General features: G+C 36.6%; 4 protein-coding genes across 54 annotated transcripts in view; 1 reads left to right on the top strand and 3 right to left on the bottom strand.

Moving 5' to 3' along the window:
• Window positions 1-25: 25 nt before the first annotated feature.
• LOC132205841 (carboxypeptidase E-like) lies at window positions 26-5256 on the bottom strand. Of its 2 annotated transcripts, XM_059635164.1 has the most exons (10): window positions 4946-5256; window positions 3496-3692; window positions 3285-3440; window positions 3191-3226; window positions 2930-3093; window positions 2742-2878; window positions 2545-2684; window positions 2090-2222; window positions 1865-2031; window positions 26-815 (listed from the first exon to the last, which is right to left on the bottom strand). In XM_059635164.1, exons 1-10 carry the CDS (start codon window positions 5181-5183, stop codon window positions 693-695), a joined length of 1491 nt encoding a protein of 496 aa, XP_059491147.1. In that variant the 5' UTR covers window positions 5184-5256; the 3' UTR covers window positions 26-692. The 2 variants fall into 2 exon arrangements, with proteins under 2 accessions (XP_059491147.1, XP_059491148.1); XM_059635165.1 differs by lacking the exon at window positions 3191-3226 and having other exon boundaries at window positions 43-815.
• Window positions 5257-6617: 1361 nt separating this feature from the next.
• Window positions 6618-8703, top strand: LOC132192469 (uncharacterized). Its single transcript, XM_059612447.1, has 5 exons — window positions 6618-6750; window positions 6924-7076; window positions 7143-7291; window positions 7356-7563; window positions 7619-8703. Exons 1-5 carry the CDS (start codon window positions 6748-6750, stop codon window positions 8480-8482), a joined length of 1377 nt encoding a protein of 458 aa, XP_059468430.1. The 5' UTR covers window positions 6618-6747; the 3' UTR covers window positions 8483-8703.
• Window positions 8704-9352: 649 nt separating this feature from the next.
• LOC132192556 (ankyrin repeat and SOCS box protein 12-like) lies at window positions 9353-10960 on the bottom strand. The gene is made up of 5 exons (XM_059612565.1): window positions 10825-10960; window positions 10415-10734; window positions 10137-10284; window positions 9688-10004; window positions 9353-9633 (listed from the first exon to the last, which is right to left on the bottom strand). The coding sequence occupies exons 2-5, from the start codon at window positions 10723-10725 to the stop codon at window positions 9453-9455; spliced, it is 957 nt and encodes a 318-aa protein (XP_059468548.1). The 5' UTR covers window positions 10726-10734; window positions 10825-10960; the 3' UTR covers window positions 9353-9452.
• Window positions 10961-11109: 149 nt separating this feature from the next.
• Window positions 11110-14080, bottom strand: part of LOC132193014 (twitchin) — a 62535-nt gene continuing 59564 nt past the window's right edge. For 49 of the 50 annotated variants that reach the window (XM_059613299.1, XM_059613297.1, XM_059613334.1 and 46 more), the window contains 10 exons: window positions 13868-13924; window positions 13564-13679; window positions 13368-13506; window positions 13164-13309; window positions 12949-13105; window positions 12763-12888; window positions 12509-12706; window positions 12083-12196; window positions 11778-12022; window positions 11110-11721 (listed from right to left, as the gene is read on the bottom strand). In XM_059613299.1, the coding sequence (XP_059469282.1) occupies window positions 11820-12022; window positions 12083-12196; window positions 12509-12706; window positions 12763-12888; window positions 12949-13105; window positions 13164-13309; window positions 13368-13506; window positions 13564-13679; window positions 13868-13924 (1256 nt within the window). In that variant the 3' untranslated portion in view covers window positions 11110-11721; window positions 11778-11819. The remainder of the gene's footprint in view (window positions 11722-11777; window positions 12023-12082; window positions 12197-12508; window positions 12707-12762; window positions 12889-12948; window positions 13106-13163; window positions 13310-13367; window positions 13507-13563; window positions 13680-13867; window positions 13925-14080) is intronic. The other variant, XM_059613305.1, reaches the window with a different exon arrangement.

Here is a 14080-nt window from a genome sequence, read left to right as displayed (position 1 = left end):
ATTTCTACCTACTAGATTTGTTAACGCAGCTGCCACCTTGGAGGCAGTTGATGAACTTTTGGAAGGGGTGGAGAAACATTTAGCCACGTACTGAACTTTATTTTTATTTTTTCATTATTATTTGAAAATTTTAATAACAATAAAAGAGTGTCTTCAATTGAAGAGGGCTTAGAATTTATTACAATAATCTTTTAATACATAATAATATTATATATTTTAATATGACTCTTGATTTGAATACATAAATTTGCATTTTTAAAGCAAAGTTTATAGTTGCACATTAATTTTTTTCCATATATTTGTAGAAATACATCTTGACTCAATATTTTACATATTTATTCCAGCCAATTCAACATCAATAACTCCGTTTTACCATTGCGATTTTGAAAATATGTTTGTGGTAATCACGGAGGGGAACAGCACCGCTTAACATGATCACTATGTAGGGATATTTTTAAGAAGACGTGTGCGAAGACTCAAGTTAATATTATGTATATAAAATAAATATAAAAAATAAGATCGAAAATTTAAAAGTAAGTACGTCTCACAGAACGGCAGAAATAGTTTTCCTCACAATCTTTTGATTACACATATTATATAGATCTTAAGATTCTTGGTAGATAAACAGGACAATAACTGCCTCCAATGTGACTGAAATCAAAGGTTTGGAAATTATTTCAGTGGTAGAGCGATTATATCGGAGCCGGGTGAGGATAGATTCCGAAGAACCACTTCTTGCGCAGTTTGTCCATCCTGTTGTCCAAAGGGTCTTCCATTTCCCCTTGCCTAGGATACACCTGCGTATCGTACAGTTCCTGCAAAAGAAAAACGAATATTTAAAAACAAAATATACATTGCAAATAAAACATATTATAAATCCATTTTTTATAAAATTAAATTTAATTTTTTGTCATGACCGAGTTGAATAGCCAATAGTGTTAATAATAATAGTACTTAACATTTCTCTTATTACTGAAATGAATTTAAAATTAAATAAGTTTCTACAGTATTAATATTTTAAAATTATTGCTTTTGTTACTCTGATTTTTACTAACTTCATTTAATATAAAATGTAATTTTTGGTTGCTGGTGAAAAGTCCAAAATTTTGTCGCTTTAGAAACATAATTGAATTTCAAATGATTTTAAATAAAGTTTGACAGTAAGTAATTATGTTTTCTATTGAAGCCTTAACTCTCTACTAGATAAACGCTTATTTTAATTAAAAATAAACAAACGTTGCTAGCCCACCCTAGAAAATCATTTGAGCCCACCCAGTTTTCGCACCTGCGCCTCTGCTGACGAGGAGCACAAAATAGAAAACTCAGAAAGTGCAGTGGCCGCCGCATGTAAATAGTGCATTTGTGAGTCAAGGTCGCCGGTAGCTGGGTGGTCCGCGAGACCTCCGTGGCGTTTCTGTGTCTGCGGTGGGACCACCCGTGAGATTGGGTGTCATTAGCGCAGACCCACCACACGCTAGCTCAACCACCCATGCACTTTTACTACTTTTCACTGCGCGGTGGTCTCATTCTTAATTTCACCGCTCCCTCCACTAACAGTACCCATTTTACTACCACTCGGCGTAGTACAATCAGCTGATTTTACTCGATATTAAAAGTCTGTCAACTAAGTTTTCTTAATCTATTTTGAAGCAAAAATATTCAATTTAAAATTCTAAGAAGTTGCCAAATTTTTTATTTTTATAATTGCCATTGATGCTTGAAAAGATTTCCAAACCATGAAAAATTTATGCTTGAATCAACTTTTAATTGAAATAAATTATAATATAGCACCCAAAATTTAATCAAAAATTTTTTGGTAATAAATCTTCTGGATTATTTTGACATGAATTTCCATTTTACTTACAGGCTCCTCGATTTCGGGCTGTCCGAGCCAGAAGTCCAGAATCTGCGCCTCCGATTCGGGCGTGTGAGTGACCTCAGCCTGCTGCATGACCGGCTCGAAGCCCTCAGCAGTGACGGTGACCTCGTACACACCAGGGGTCAGCAGACGCCAGTAGTCGCCTCCGTGGACTGTCAGCATTTAAGGTAGGAAATTGCAATTTTTTTATAAATTATATTTTTTATTTACCTGAGGTCACGTCGTGCTTAATGTCGCACTCCTTGACGCATCCCTCGGTTATGTTTCGAACGTGGATAAATGCGTTTGAAATCGGCCTCCTGGTTTTTGCGTCGCGAACCACCCCCTTGATTCCAATGTGCGCCTTTTGAAAAGAAAAAGATTTTAATTTTTGGATAATCCAAAAAAGAAAAATACAACATGGGAGAATTATTTCAATCACAAAAGACAATAAATGAAATGAATACAATTAAAATATGATATATTTACATTAAATTTCTATTATTTCGTGTGTGGAATTTTTGGGGCTAAAAAATCAATATTTTTTTTTAATGTTAGGAGAAATCTTTTAATAAATTTTGTAAATTTATTTAGATTAAACATAAATTCATCCCTAATTTATATGTATGAATTTTGAGATTTAGTATATGCTGAAATTATTGTGGAATTTTTAAAATTATTTTTACCTGCCAAATATAATGCAACAAGGCATCCTTGTTGTTGTTCCACTCGCGCTCCAACTCACTCGCCTTAGGGTATTTGTCACAGCCAAGCTCGAGCGTGATTTCAAAATCGTTTGACGACAGGTAGTTAAAATCTTGCATACCTAAACATCGTTTTTAAATTTAATAACAGGCATTTAGAGGAATCCTCCTTCAATTACCGCCTTGGACGCTGTACCAAGCGGCGCCGTTGGTGATTCCCTGTTGCTTTCCGAAATTGTAGCCGTCGTAGCCGCAGCCGGACCGCTTCGGATCGCCCATTGTTGCGTGCTTTTTGGAATAAGCCAAGGCTAAGTGCCTGGAAAACTCGAATTAATTTCAACCTTTTTTTCGGATGAGTTAATTTTACTTGAAAGTTTGGTCGTCTGGGCTGCTTGTGTACTCAGACATGGCCCCAGTGCGGCTGGCGTCGTAAGGATAATTAGCCACGAGGTCGCCGCCATGCATGTTTGCTGAAAGTACGAATGGGGTGGTCATGATGAGCTTCATCACGGCCCGAGTCTCTGGCTGAATCTGAAAGCAAAGTTATTTTTTAATGAAAATTTCAAATAATATTACTTATTGAAAAAAAAAATTATAGAAAAAAAATCCAAAACAAATCAAAACTCACAAATCCAAGATGCTTAATAATATTTTTCTTATTTTTCTGAAAAAAAAAAATTGAAAAAAAAATTGTGAAAGAAAAAACTAAATTTTGGCTTTACTGGTTCTGTGAGGCGGTCGACTTGCTTGAGCAAGTGGTTGTTGTGCTCGATATGGTGCTCCTCATTGCTGTACATGATTCTGTCCAGGTCGGGGAAGTTCCTGTTCAGGTCCACGCTGCGGTTATTTGTGCGTCCTGTCAGGTAGTCTTTTGCGCCCTGAATTAAAAAAAAAAATAAAATATTTATTACTATTTAAAATGAGAACCCGAACCGTGTCAGTGGACAACTGCCAGCCGTCAGGGTTCATGCTGGGCAGCAAGTGGATGCGGGTCGAGTTGATCAGCTTCTGGATGGACTCGTCACCTGCCAGGTACTGCTCGCAAAGGTAGTGTGCCAATTTGAGGAGCAGTTCGCGACCGAGCACTTCGTTGCCATGCATATTGGCGATGTATTTGAACTCGGGCGCTCCTAAAATAAAAAATAAAAAATGCAATAAAAAGAAGAAAAAGTAAATAATAAATTAATAGTTATATTAAAAAAAATGCAATCAATTTACAATTCATAACAAAAGTAATACAAAAATATATTGTAAGGTCACTTTTTTAATTCTTATAATATGTAATTAATTTTATTAAAATTTTTTCATATTTTTTTCTGATATTATTTATCTTATTTGCAAGAAGTAAGTAAGAAATTATTGATTTAAGACGCTCTACTCATATATATGCAACCGGCGTGCCGTTGACGTCACGGTGGTTGCATAGGACAGGCTCGGTAGGCGTCGAACGTGGCGTTTCTTGGACTCGATTTTCTTATTATTCTATAGAGCTAACGAGCATGCAAATTATAAAACTTAGTTGTTTTGCTCCAAATAATTTCTGCCATTTCCTCGGAAGCCCGTGTTCCGCACGTGCAGGCCTGATGACGCATTTCGCCATCACAGCTAGGCTCTAATTAAGCGCGGTGCAGATAATGAGACGCTTAACAAACACATACAGGTGCTTGTGTTGGATTAGGTTTGATGGCCGTGTACAGTGCGTGATGTGATGGCAAATAAATTTTAAGCACCGTTATTGTAGAAGAAGATCTCAATAATTATATGTAGGTGAAGAGGTTTCAGAATTAAATTTTTTACTATTTTTACATTTATTTTTACAAGTTCTATTAGAGGATTAAAAAAAATTTGTGTGCAATTTTTTGTGCGTTCAAAACACAAAATCTTTACTTCTTTATCCCTTTGGATCACAAAACTGATAAAAGTTACGGGCCGAATAGGGAAATTTTTTTTTTTGATTAGAATTTAAATTGATAAAATTCCCACTTCCTGCATTCTCGTTTTTTGCTCTGTATGCAAGTTTGTTGAAGAAAAATATATAATATATTTTTAATGAAAAAAGATTAAAACTAGAATTTTTTTAAATTGTCTTTTCCACGCTTCTATTTAGTACGCATTATTTTAGGATTGACTTGAGTTATATAAGAAGGAAATTCTCTTTTGGTACATTTTAACGTTTTTTTAATAAACAATTTTTTTTAGATATAATCAACAATTCAGGTAGCTTTGAATTGCAAATTTTTTAAATGAAAGATTATCGTTAAATCTTTTCAAATATTCTGAAATTGGTGATTTCTGTGATCAGAAAAATACCATGATGTCCACTTAAACTTTTTTTTAAAATTTATTTTGGAATATTTTCCTGAATTTAGGAATTCAAACTCACGCAATTTGTGCAGTCCAGGGTGGGTGCTGAACTCGATCACCGACAGCGGGACGCCGCGGACGGACGTCTCGGAGAGGTTGTACACTTTGGTGATGCCCGGACACCTGGCGTGCACCTGCTCCAAAACGTCGAGCAGTTCCTGGTTGTTGTGGTGTTTGAACTCGAACTCAGTTTGGGTCCTGAGGGGCCCCGCGAGGGCCGCGGCCGCCAGCAGCAGCACGCCCAGCGCCAGTTGCATCTTGCAGTCGGACAGTGCGTGGCCGCCTGTGTCCAACCCACTCAATGGAATTGTACTTCTTCTTCAAGTTGAAGCAACTGGATCGGCGCACGCGTCTGACGTCACTGCCGACGATCAATACACCTCCGTTCTAACCCGTGCAGGCAGGCCTAATCCTTGCTCATAGGACTGCCCAGGGGACCCGGGGTGCAGGGGTGGCGCACGTGGGCGGACGGATCCGCCTACGCACCCTACTAGTGGCGCTAAAAATGTCAAAGTTCGCTCAAACATTGCGGTGCTTTATATGTTTCGTTCATGGAAATTATACAAACTATAAGAAATCAATTTTATTTTTTTAATTTTCATAATTTCACATAAATTGATAGGCGATTAATTCATTTTTTTGTTAAAATCCACCTCCTCAATTAAGGGAGCGGGTTAATTTTTTTTTACAAAATTTTAAGCTTGGCGGTTTAGACAAGTTAGACGACCAGAGCCAAAATTCTTATCAATAACAACAGCAACTGCACAAGTTAGATAAGATTTTCAGCACTTTTTCCCTTCTGCAAGTTTCAAATGCTATTTTGATGTTTAAATAAAATAGCGTGGTGCTTTCTGCGCCACTAAAAAGGGCACAGGCTGACAGGAATTTTCACTTTTCTACACGCCTGACAAAAAAAAATAACTCCTTTACTTGGTAAAGTCCAAAAAAAAAAAAAAAATCGTCCATGCCTCCCTCAAAATTTATGTTTTTGAAAAATTCTCCATTTTTTCTATAATTTTCTAGATTATTACATGTTCTCTTTTCCGCATTCCTTTCATTTTCCACTTTTTAACCTATTTTTTTCAATTTACTTTAATTCATGTTTGTATTTTAAGTAATTAATAAAAATTATACAATTTCCACATTTTTCTCATGTTTTACGGTCTTATTTGAAACGGAAAAAAATATGAATTCTATCATAAAATAATTATGATTCAATAAAAATTGTCTGCACCTCTCATGTAAGTCTAGAAATATTTAAATTGGCACAATTATTGTAATTATGTACTAAATTGTCTAGTCTGACGTACTCTTTGTAAAATTTCAGCCAACGTGATGAGATAAGTTGTTTTTAAGTAATTAAACTCAACAATCTGCGATTAACTTTAAATTTTTCCAATAAGGAGGTAATGTAATCTATAAAAAATATAAATTTCAATTTAGGCGTTTTTTTTTGTGTGCAAAAAAAGTGTTAGATAAATTTCTCCATACAAAATTATGCGTGATTTTTTTCTCCATCAATAAAGAATCTTAATGAGCATAAACTTTGATCTAATAATAAAATGTATCAAATTATTTATAAAATCATTTATGTAAACAACTAAAAAATTATTCTACCAAATATTCAGTCGATCTATTCGCGCGTTTTTAAACCAGCTGCCATCTGGCGGCGAAACGTTCTTACTATCCATGTAAATAACAAAATAACATTGATGGACAATATTGCAATGAAAGACTACCACCGTACCACCTGTAGTTTGTCCTGTGGAGTTCAGACAGGGTTCTTGTCCCAGTAAAAGTTCATACCACAGTTTCATTAAAATGGCAAGTTTGAATCACATTATGTTAGATTATTATTATTTTTTAAATTATCATTTGACTTTCTCATAACTTTTTTAAATTATTTATAACCATTTCAACTTTTTCATCCCTTGGCCAAAATTTACAAAATTTAAATGAATAGAAAAGAATACAATTCTCTGGTCTGTCTTTCACAGTCAAGCAAAACTCATTCAGCGCTTCTTACAAAACAAGAAGAGGAGGCAAAGCGCAGATTGGATGTTCTATCATCAGACTACTTAAATCTCTTTGAATCTTCTACAATGTACGACTGCAGCTTGCGAGTGAGGTACAATCATTCTTGTCAGAAGGTATGTTTCTTATTAACTAAAATAGCATCGTCTGCAAAATATTATTTTAATTTTTACCCCAAACAGGTCTTTAGGTGCCACAAAATTGTTTTGTCTGTTGCGAGCAGAGTTTTCCAAGCCATGTTTCATGGAGGCTTCAACGAGGCAAAAAAAGGGCCCGATGATGAAATTCTGATTGATGATACAAGTCCAGCAATTTTCGAAGCAGCCATGAGGTACAAGGAGAAATTTTTCTCTATGTTTGCAAAAATATTAAAGGGAAATGCATCATTTTTCCAGGTTTGTTTACTGTCGGAAAGCTGAGTTTGGAAACATTCCAAATGCTGCAGAAATATACATGTTTGCCGACAAGTGGCAAATTAAAAGCCTGAAGGAAGCTGCAGACTCGTTCTTAACTTCGGTGCCACTATCACTTGGAAATTATGCCTTCATGTTTGAAATCTTCAAACGGCTGAATCACGAAGCTGGCATGAAGAAGTGTATGGAGGTAGGTTCCATTCTGTGGTGTATTTCAAGTGAACCATTTAGTAATCTGTTCTCAGATGATTTCGACATGTATCAAAGATATTTTTCAAGGCGAAGATTGGAAAAAAGCATCCTTGGATTTCGTCATGCAAGTGATGAAAGAAGAGGATCTCGTGATCAACGACGAGTGTGAGTTACTTGAAGGCCTTGTTCAATGGGGAGCAGCAAACGCCCTGACAGATGAAAATGGGCAACCGTCAGACGCTCAGGTGAGAGAGGCAATCGAAGAACCTCTCAAAATGATTCGCTTTCTTACCATGGAAAACCAAGACTTCATAAATTTCTGCTCTGTCAGCAAATATGACATTTTTACTGTGGAGGAAAAGTGGAACATCGTAATCAGTATCACAAACAAATCTGCAGAAAAGTTGCCTCAAAACTTCAGCAGAGAGGAGCGCCAAAGATTTTCAGTCAAAAAGTTAATTTCCGTAAAATTAATTAGGGAGATGTCTTTTGTATATGGTCGTGTCATGGATGACCCTCCAATAACTTGTTTTGGGTTCAGAACAAACAAGATCGTCAAATTTGTGGGGCTCAAATTGATGCCATTTGAAGCTCACAAGAAAGATGAGATTTTCGAGCCAGATGCAGAATTTCTAATTTGCAATATGAAAAAAGAGAAAATTTTTGAAGGCTCTACAAAAGATTTTGTTGAAAGACTGGGGTTTTACAAAGCAAGGAGGTCGGTTGTGCTTGATGCAAATACCCAATACAAACTTTCTGTCAAATACCTAAATATGCCAGATATGTCTAAGAATAAATTATCTTATCAATATTTGCAAGAAATTACTAGCAATATTGGTGACTTGAAAGTGATTCTATATGGAGAGAGATATAATATGACCAGAGTGTGTGAACTTATTTTTGTCAATCCACCATGATTCCAATGATTTGATCTCGTTTTCATTGTGAGCTTGTGTGGCTCAAGCTGTATCACACAATTAAAAAATATGATAAATCATGAAAATAAAAATTAATGAGGTCATGCAAGGAGTATTGTATGAATTCGTTTTTATTATTCATTCTTATCCATTCCACAATTTAATTGTATTATTAAAAATAGTTATCACATTGCTCAACAAAAGTTCATTCAGAATGTATGTACCTCATCTGTAAAATTGATGAAAATTATATATTTTCAAGCTTTGAAAAATGTGTCTTAATTTCCAACAATACATCTCTCTTTCATTCTTTTTTTTAGTGTCAGGCCAAGACAAAGTCTTGTTGGCCTGTGCCCTTAATTGGTGGTGCAGAAGGCACCACCTATTTTTTTGTTATTATTATTTTGGGGTTCAACTTTATTAAAAATCCTCATGAGTTTTTGCAATTGTTTTTCATGCAGGCTACAGCCCATTTGGTTACATGGTAGTATTTTTATTATGAGCCAATTATGTGCATTACTTTTATTTTTCTTTTCCTTGATTATCTGAAAGAGGAAATTCAAATAATTAATCTGGATGAATTTTTGTTGCTGCCCTTTTCTTGCTAGGTGACCAATTTCAATGGATTTTTAATATATTAACGCGTTAGAAGTAGAGTTTAAACAATGATAATCAATACTTTTGAAATTTTGTTTGCAGATTCAAAACGTCTCCTCTGTTGTGTCAAATTGATGCTTGGAAATTTCAAGGTAAGTGCTATTATGTAAATTGAATTATAAACTCTAGATTTTGATTATTTTAAATACCATTCAACCAATGGTTGATGTTCAGTTATTGTGTTGCTGGAAAATAAAATCCGAATCAAAAATATTTCATAATTATAAACTTCAAAGTTTATTGAAACTTTTCACTTGAAAATCACATAGAAATAATTCAAAATAATGAATTTTACAAACTTTATATTATTTGATCAATTTTCCTCGGGAAATTCAAGGAAATCACACACAGTCTTGGGCAAAAGTCCCCTCAAGAGTTGAACTCGGTTCAAATAGTCTTTGCCGATGGCTCTGAGAACAACCAGTCTGCAAATGGCCATCAAGGTGCGGGGTGTGCCGCTCAGATCAGTCGCCAGGGCTCTCAAGTCTTTATTTCTGAGGGAAAAATTAAATAAGAATCAAATTGAAAATGCAATAAAAGTTTTGAACCTTTGTTTGTGTTTGGAGTAGGCAGATTTTCCGTTTCGAAGGCGCTGCAAAGGGTCTCCACCAAACTGGTGGAAGGTTCGCAGAATTCTGCATTTGGTGTTGGTGCTGGCAGTGCACTCGTGTGCCAAGAGGCGCGGCACACTGTGGGCGTCCTGCACTGCCTGGACCACATTGTGCTGCTCTGTGTGAATGGTGGGAAGGGCGCCTCGGAGCAAGAGCAGGCGGAAAATGGCCAGGTCGCCTTCGAGGGCTGCTATGGCCAAAGGAGTGCCCAGGAAAAATGACTGGATGCTGTTCATACTGTCAGCAATTCCATCCTGCAAAATTTAAGAAAAAATAATTATTGAAAATTATCTTAAAACATCTTAATTCCAAATGCATCAAGTGATTAATGAAATATTCAAAGTATTAAAATTTATATTTGCTCGTATGACTTAAATTTAAATTACCTTATATGATTGGAGGTAATCAAGATCTTCAGTGAAAGCTCCGTAGTCGAGCAGCAATCGAACAGTATCCACAGCTCTAATTCTAGCAGCACTCACAATGTAGGCACACCTGTTTGCATATGCATTTGCGTTGGCAGATGCCCCATTTCTGAAATAAAATCAGGTGTTAAATTTTTATGAAAATTACAATACAATATTTCATAAAAAAATATTGGGTGAATAGTTAAAGTAAATTTATAAATTAAATCTATCTATTTTCCAATAATTCCAATAATTACTTCAGTAAAATTTCTGTAATATCTGGCAAGTCCCCAAAAATGCTGATGTGAACCGGAGCTGTGGGCGAGTCGAGGTTTGGATCGGCACCGGCGTTCAGCAGAAACTCGACGCACACAGGATGCCCATAGGAGACTGCCCTGAACAAAGGGGTGGCGTTGCTGTTGGCAGGGTGGTGCGAGTTTAGGCATGAAGGGTTTCGACTAAGCAGCCGCTGCATTTTGGCCAAATCTTGCTCAGTTTCGTTGCAGTCGACCCAGTGCAAGGGTTCGTCTTCGCCATAATCTTCCTCATCCTCCTCACCATCATCCATGCTGAAAATCTGCTCAAATAAAACGGAATGATTTATTTCAATTCAATCGAAGACGCAAAAGAATTAATTTCTCTTACTTTAAATATAATTTAAACCTACCTAGAATTGGGATTTATATACTTCTATTCTAAGAGAGATTTATTTTTCCATTGGAAGTTTTTTTACGAGACGAAAATATGGTAGTTCTTTGTCAACAAGCTTGAAGCAGCTGTGCTTGCAGCTGTGTCCCGCTGTGTCCTCCCCTGTTCAAGCCCCCTGCTGGAGCTCACTTGATCTACCACTTTGGGCTGAGTAGGCGCCAAAGCCACGTGCCAATTTTATTACATGTTGTGCTGCGGTTTATGATTGCCAATATTTTGAGGACATTTTAAAATTAAAATCAAATTTTGTATATTGTATATTCTCTTTTATTTCGGTAACCTGTCAAACATAGTTTACGGGGGGAGTAAATTTGATTTTTGCTTTTCGTTTTAATAATTAGAGATAACCAACAATAAATATAGCAGCTCTACTATCTATTCAACCGTTTTCTTTTTTTACGTATAAGTCAAACACAAAAATAATAAATTATATTCACTGACGCGCCGACGACGGAGGCTTAACTCGAAATGATGTTCGTTTTTTAACGGGGAGCCCCCAACAGACGGGCAACCTTTGAGATGGTAAAAGTGGTGCAGTGCGGGGGTGCCATTCAAGTCGGCGGCAGGGCTGTTTGTTTGGAGGACGCTTGGCCCAGCCGTCGAGAAAATGACCCCCCGATTCGGTTGCCCCTGTGTCGAGAACCCCCCTCATTAGTGGTGCAGGCGAGGAAAACCCCCCTAGTGGGCGCGTCACGACCCCAGGATCAGGGCTGTAAATACGTTTTGTGGGTTAAACAAAGAAAAAGTAAGAAGCTTAGGGGTGACAGGTGGCGAGGGATGCTCTGTACAAATAGTGTGGGGGCAGGTCACTCCGCACTCCCCCCTCTCAGGGTTCAAAATTCATTTTTCTCCGGACCTGTGAATTATTACTGATTGAGTTTCTCAAAAACGAAACGAAACGATTACAATTACAATTCTTAGTCGTCAATAAAAATTCAGTTAAATAAGTAAATCTCATTTTTCGCCGGGCGTGCACACGTTGAGGGAGAATGCGGCAAACGTTTCGCCCTTCTTGCCGATCGCTTTGGCCACGTACTGGCCCACGTCTGTCGCGTTGCAGTTGGTGACCTCAAACTTGAACTTCTTCTTGCCGTCGAGCGACATCTTGTACTTGCCGCTGTCCTCTTCCACCGGCTTGCCGTCCTTTATCCATGCAACTGAATTAAAAAAAATATTAAAAGTTCAGATAGTCTGTTTGTAAACAATTAAAATGTTACCCTTAAGAGGTGTCTTCTCAATTTCACACTCAAACTTGACGGTTTCACCCTCTTGCACTGTCGCAGACTGGGGGAATGTTTTAAAGGCGGGGCTCTTGGGCTCCTCATTGGGCACTGAAAATTTTTAGATTGAAATTAATAAGTTTTTAATAGATGTTGTGAGTATTAAAGTGATAGAGATAATAGAAATTAAAATTAATTTGTCAGTAAAATATGAAACAGTTCTTTGTTATCAAAAGATATGGAGCAATTCAAATTTATTTTTAGAGCCAAGAATACTATTTCAAAAATTTTCTTATTAATTCGATTGATTTAAAGTTTAATTAATTATTATCTGAATTATTTTTCTCATCTTTTCTTTATTCAATGTAAAAATTAATTTCTCAATTATTCTAAATGGAAGATTTTATTAATGTTATGAATTACCCTGGACGACGACTGTGCAGCTGCTGAAGGATTCGCCAGCGTCGTTGAAAGCCTCGCACGTGTAGATGCCAGAGTCTTCTGGGAAGATCTCGGCGATGTTGAGTTTGTAAGAGTTGCCCTTGTTCTCGTACTCGAAGTCCTTGCTAGGCTTGATCTCCTTGTTGTTGTGCAGCCAGATTACGTCGAACTTTTTGGCTCCTGAAATTTTTTTCGATTAAATTCATCACTTGAAAATCTACAAAACTAAAACTGACCTATAATCTTGCACTCGAGCGTAACCATTTCACCGTCATTGACATAAACTGAGGTCAAGTGGTTCACAATCTTGGGTGGTTTGTCTCCAAGGTTGGCTCTGGCGGCGGCCGTCGCGGCATCCATTGCTGGATAAATGAAGAAAAAAAAATTAGAATTTTTAATTTAATTCCTACAACTTTTCTTACGGAAGACTTTGAGCTTGCAAGTGGTTTCTGAAGAGCCAATCGTGTTGATGGCCTTGCAGACATATTGACCCTCGTCCTCAGGGAACACTTCCTGAATCGAAAGGGTTGCAACTCCGCTCTTATATCTCAAGTCAATGATGTCGGAAGAGCTCAAAAGCTAAAAAACAAAACATTTTTTTTATTCTTAAAGAAAATTGTTTTAAATTTATGTTTACTTCTCCGTTCTTGTACCAGGTGACCTGAGGATCAGGGTCACCCTGGATACTGCAGGTAAGAGTCAAAGGTTCACCATCCTTAATCTGAAGGTCTGCCAGTTTCTTTGTAAAACTGGGCGGGCACATCAACGAGTCATCGGGAGGCACTGTTAATTTTTTTAATGTTAGTATTATTTAATTAAGGAAATTTTTTGACAATCTTACAAATTAATTCTTTCGTCGCGCTCCTCGATCTGGATGGACTACTGCTGGCGTTCAGGTTGTTTCCGTACTTCTTAATATTCCTCTTGGCAGTTTCATTGATGCTGGTGTCTGATTGACTAACTGCAATTGTGGCGGCCGACTGAAAATTTTAAAACATATTAATTAAAAATTTAAATTTTTTTATAAATTAATTTACTTTGTGACTGGAGTGACTGGAGCTTGTGTAGTTGTTTTGGACTGTCGTTTTCTGTGAGTTTACAACAATTTCTCTTGGCGGGGGTGGTCTTGCTGGACCCTCAATATATCGTCGGTCTGAAATATTGGAATAAAATAAGTATTTCTCTCACATAAAAATTGATAAGAAAAATGAGGAAATTCATGCAATTGAGAATAACTATTTCTAACAATATTCTATATTAAAAAGTTCTACATTAAGAATTAAGAAGTTTAAAGCATGCAGGGAAAATAATTTTTTTGTTAGATTTTCACTCGGTTTTTACCTCCAGAATACAACAGTTTGTGAGCTTCATCAGACTGTTCAGCTGTTTGCCCAAAGCCTAATAGATTATAGAGACGATAGTGATTATGATTAGTACTAGATAGAAATAGAAAGCAAGAATATAGATTTTTTTTTTAGTTAGGAAAGAAATTTGATATCCTTAAAGGAAACCAAAAACTTTCTTCTACTGAAAGATACACCGTCCAACATGCAG

The sequence above is a fragment of the Neocloeon triangulifer genome, unplaced genomic scaffold (genome assembly GCF_031216515.1).
Source record: "Neocloeon triangulifer isolate White Clay Creek 2 clone unplaced genomic scaffold, ASM3121651v1 ptg000003l, whole genome shotgun sequence".
NCBI classification, from domain to species: domain Eukaryota; kingdom Metazoa; phylum Arthropoda; class Insecta; order Ephemeroptera; family Baetidae; genus Neocloeon; species Neocloeon triangulifer.
Note: the sequence above shows the minus strand (reverse complement) of the source record. Positions and strands in the feature narration are given on the sequence as shown.

Coding starts and splice junctions, on each gene's coding strand:
- LOC132205841 (XM_059635164.1), bottom strand. CDS start 5,183: ATGCAACTGGCGCTGGGCGTGCTGCTGCTGGCGGCCGCGGCCCTCGCG. Junction 3,693..4,945: donor CCCTGGACTGCACAAATTGC/GTGAGTTTGAAT, acceptor TTTTTATTTTAG/GAGCGCCCGAGTTCAAATAC. Junction 2,685..2,741: donor TTGGTACAGCGTCCAAGGCG/GTAATTGAAGGA, acceptor AACGATGTTTAG/GTATGCAAGATTTTAACTAC.
- LOC132192556 (XM_059612565.1), bottom strand. CDS start 10,725: ATGGATGATGGTGAGGAGGATGAGGAAGATTATGGCGAAGACGAACCC. Junction 10,285..10,414: donor ATTACAGAAATTTTACTGAA/GTAATTATTGGA, acceptor ATTTTATTTCAG/AAATGGGGCATCTGCCAACG. Junction 9,634..9,687: donor TACTCCAAACACAAACAAAG/GTTCAAAACTTT, acceptor TTTTTCCCTCAG/AAATAAAGACTTGAGAGCCC.
- LOC132192469 (XM_059612447.1), top strand. Junction 7,292..7,355: donor ATTTTCGAAGCAGCCATGAG/GTACAAGGAGAA, acceptor TCATTTTTCCAG/GTTTGTTTACTGTCGGAAAG. Junction 7,564..7,618: donor GCATGAAGAAGTGTATGGAG/GTAGGTTCCATT, acceptor ATCTGTTCTCAG/ATGATTTCGACATGTATCAA.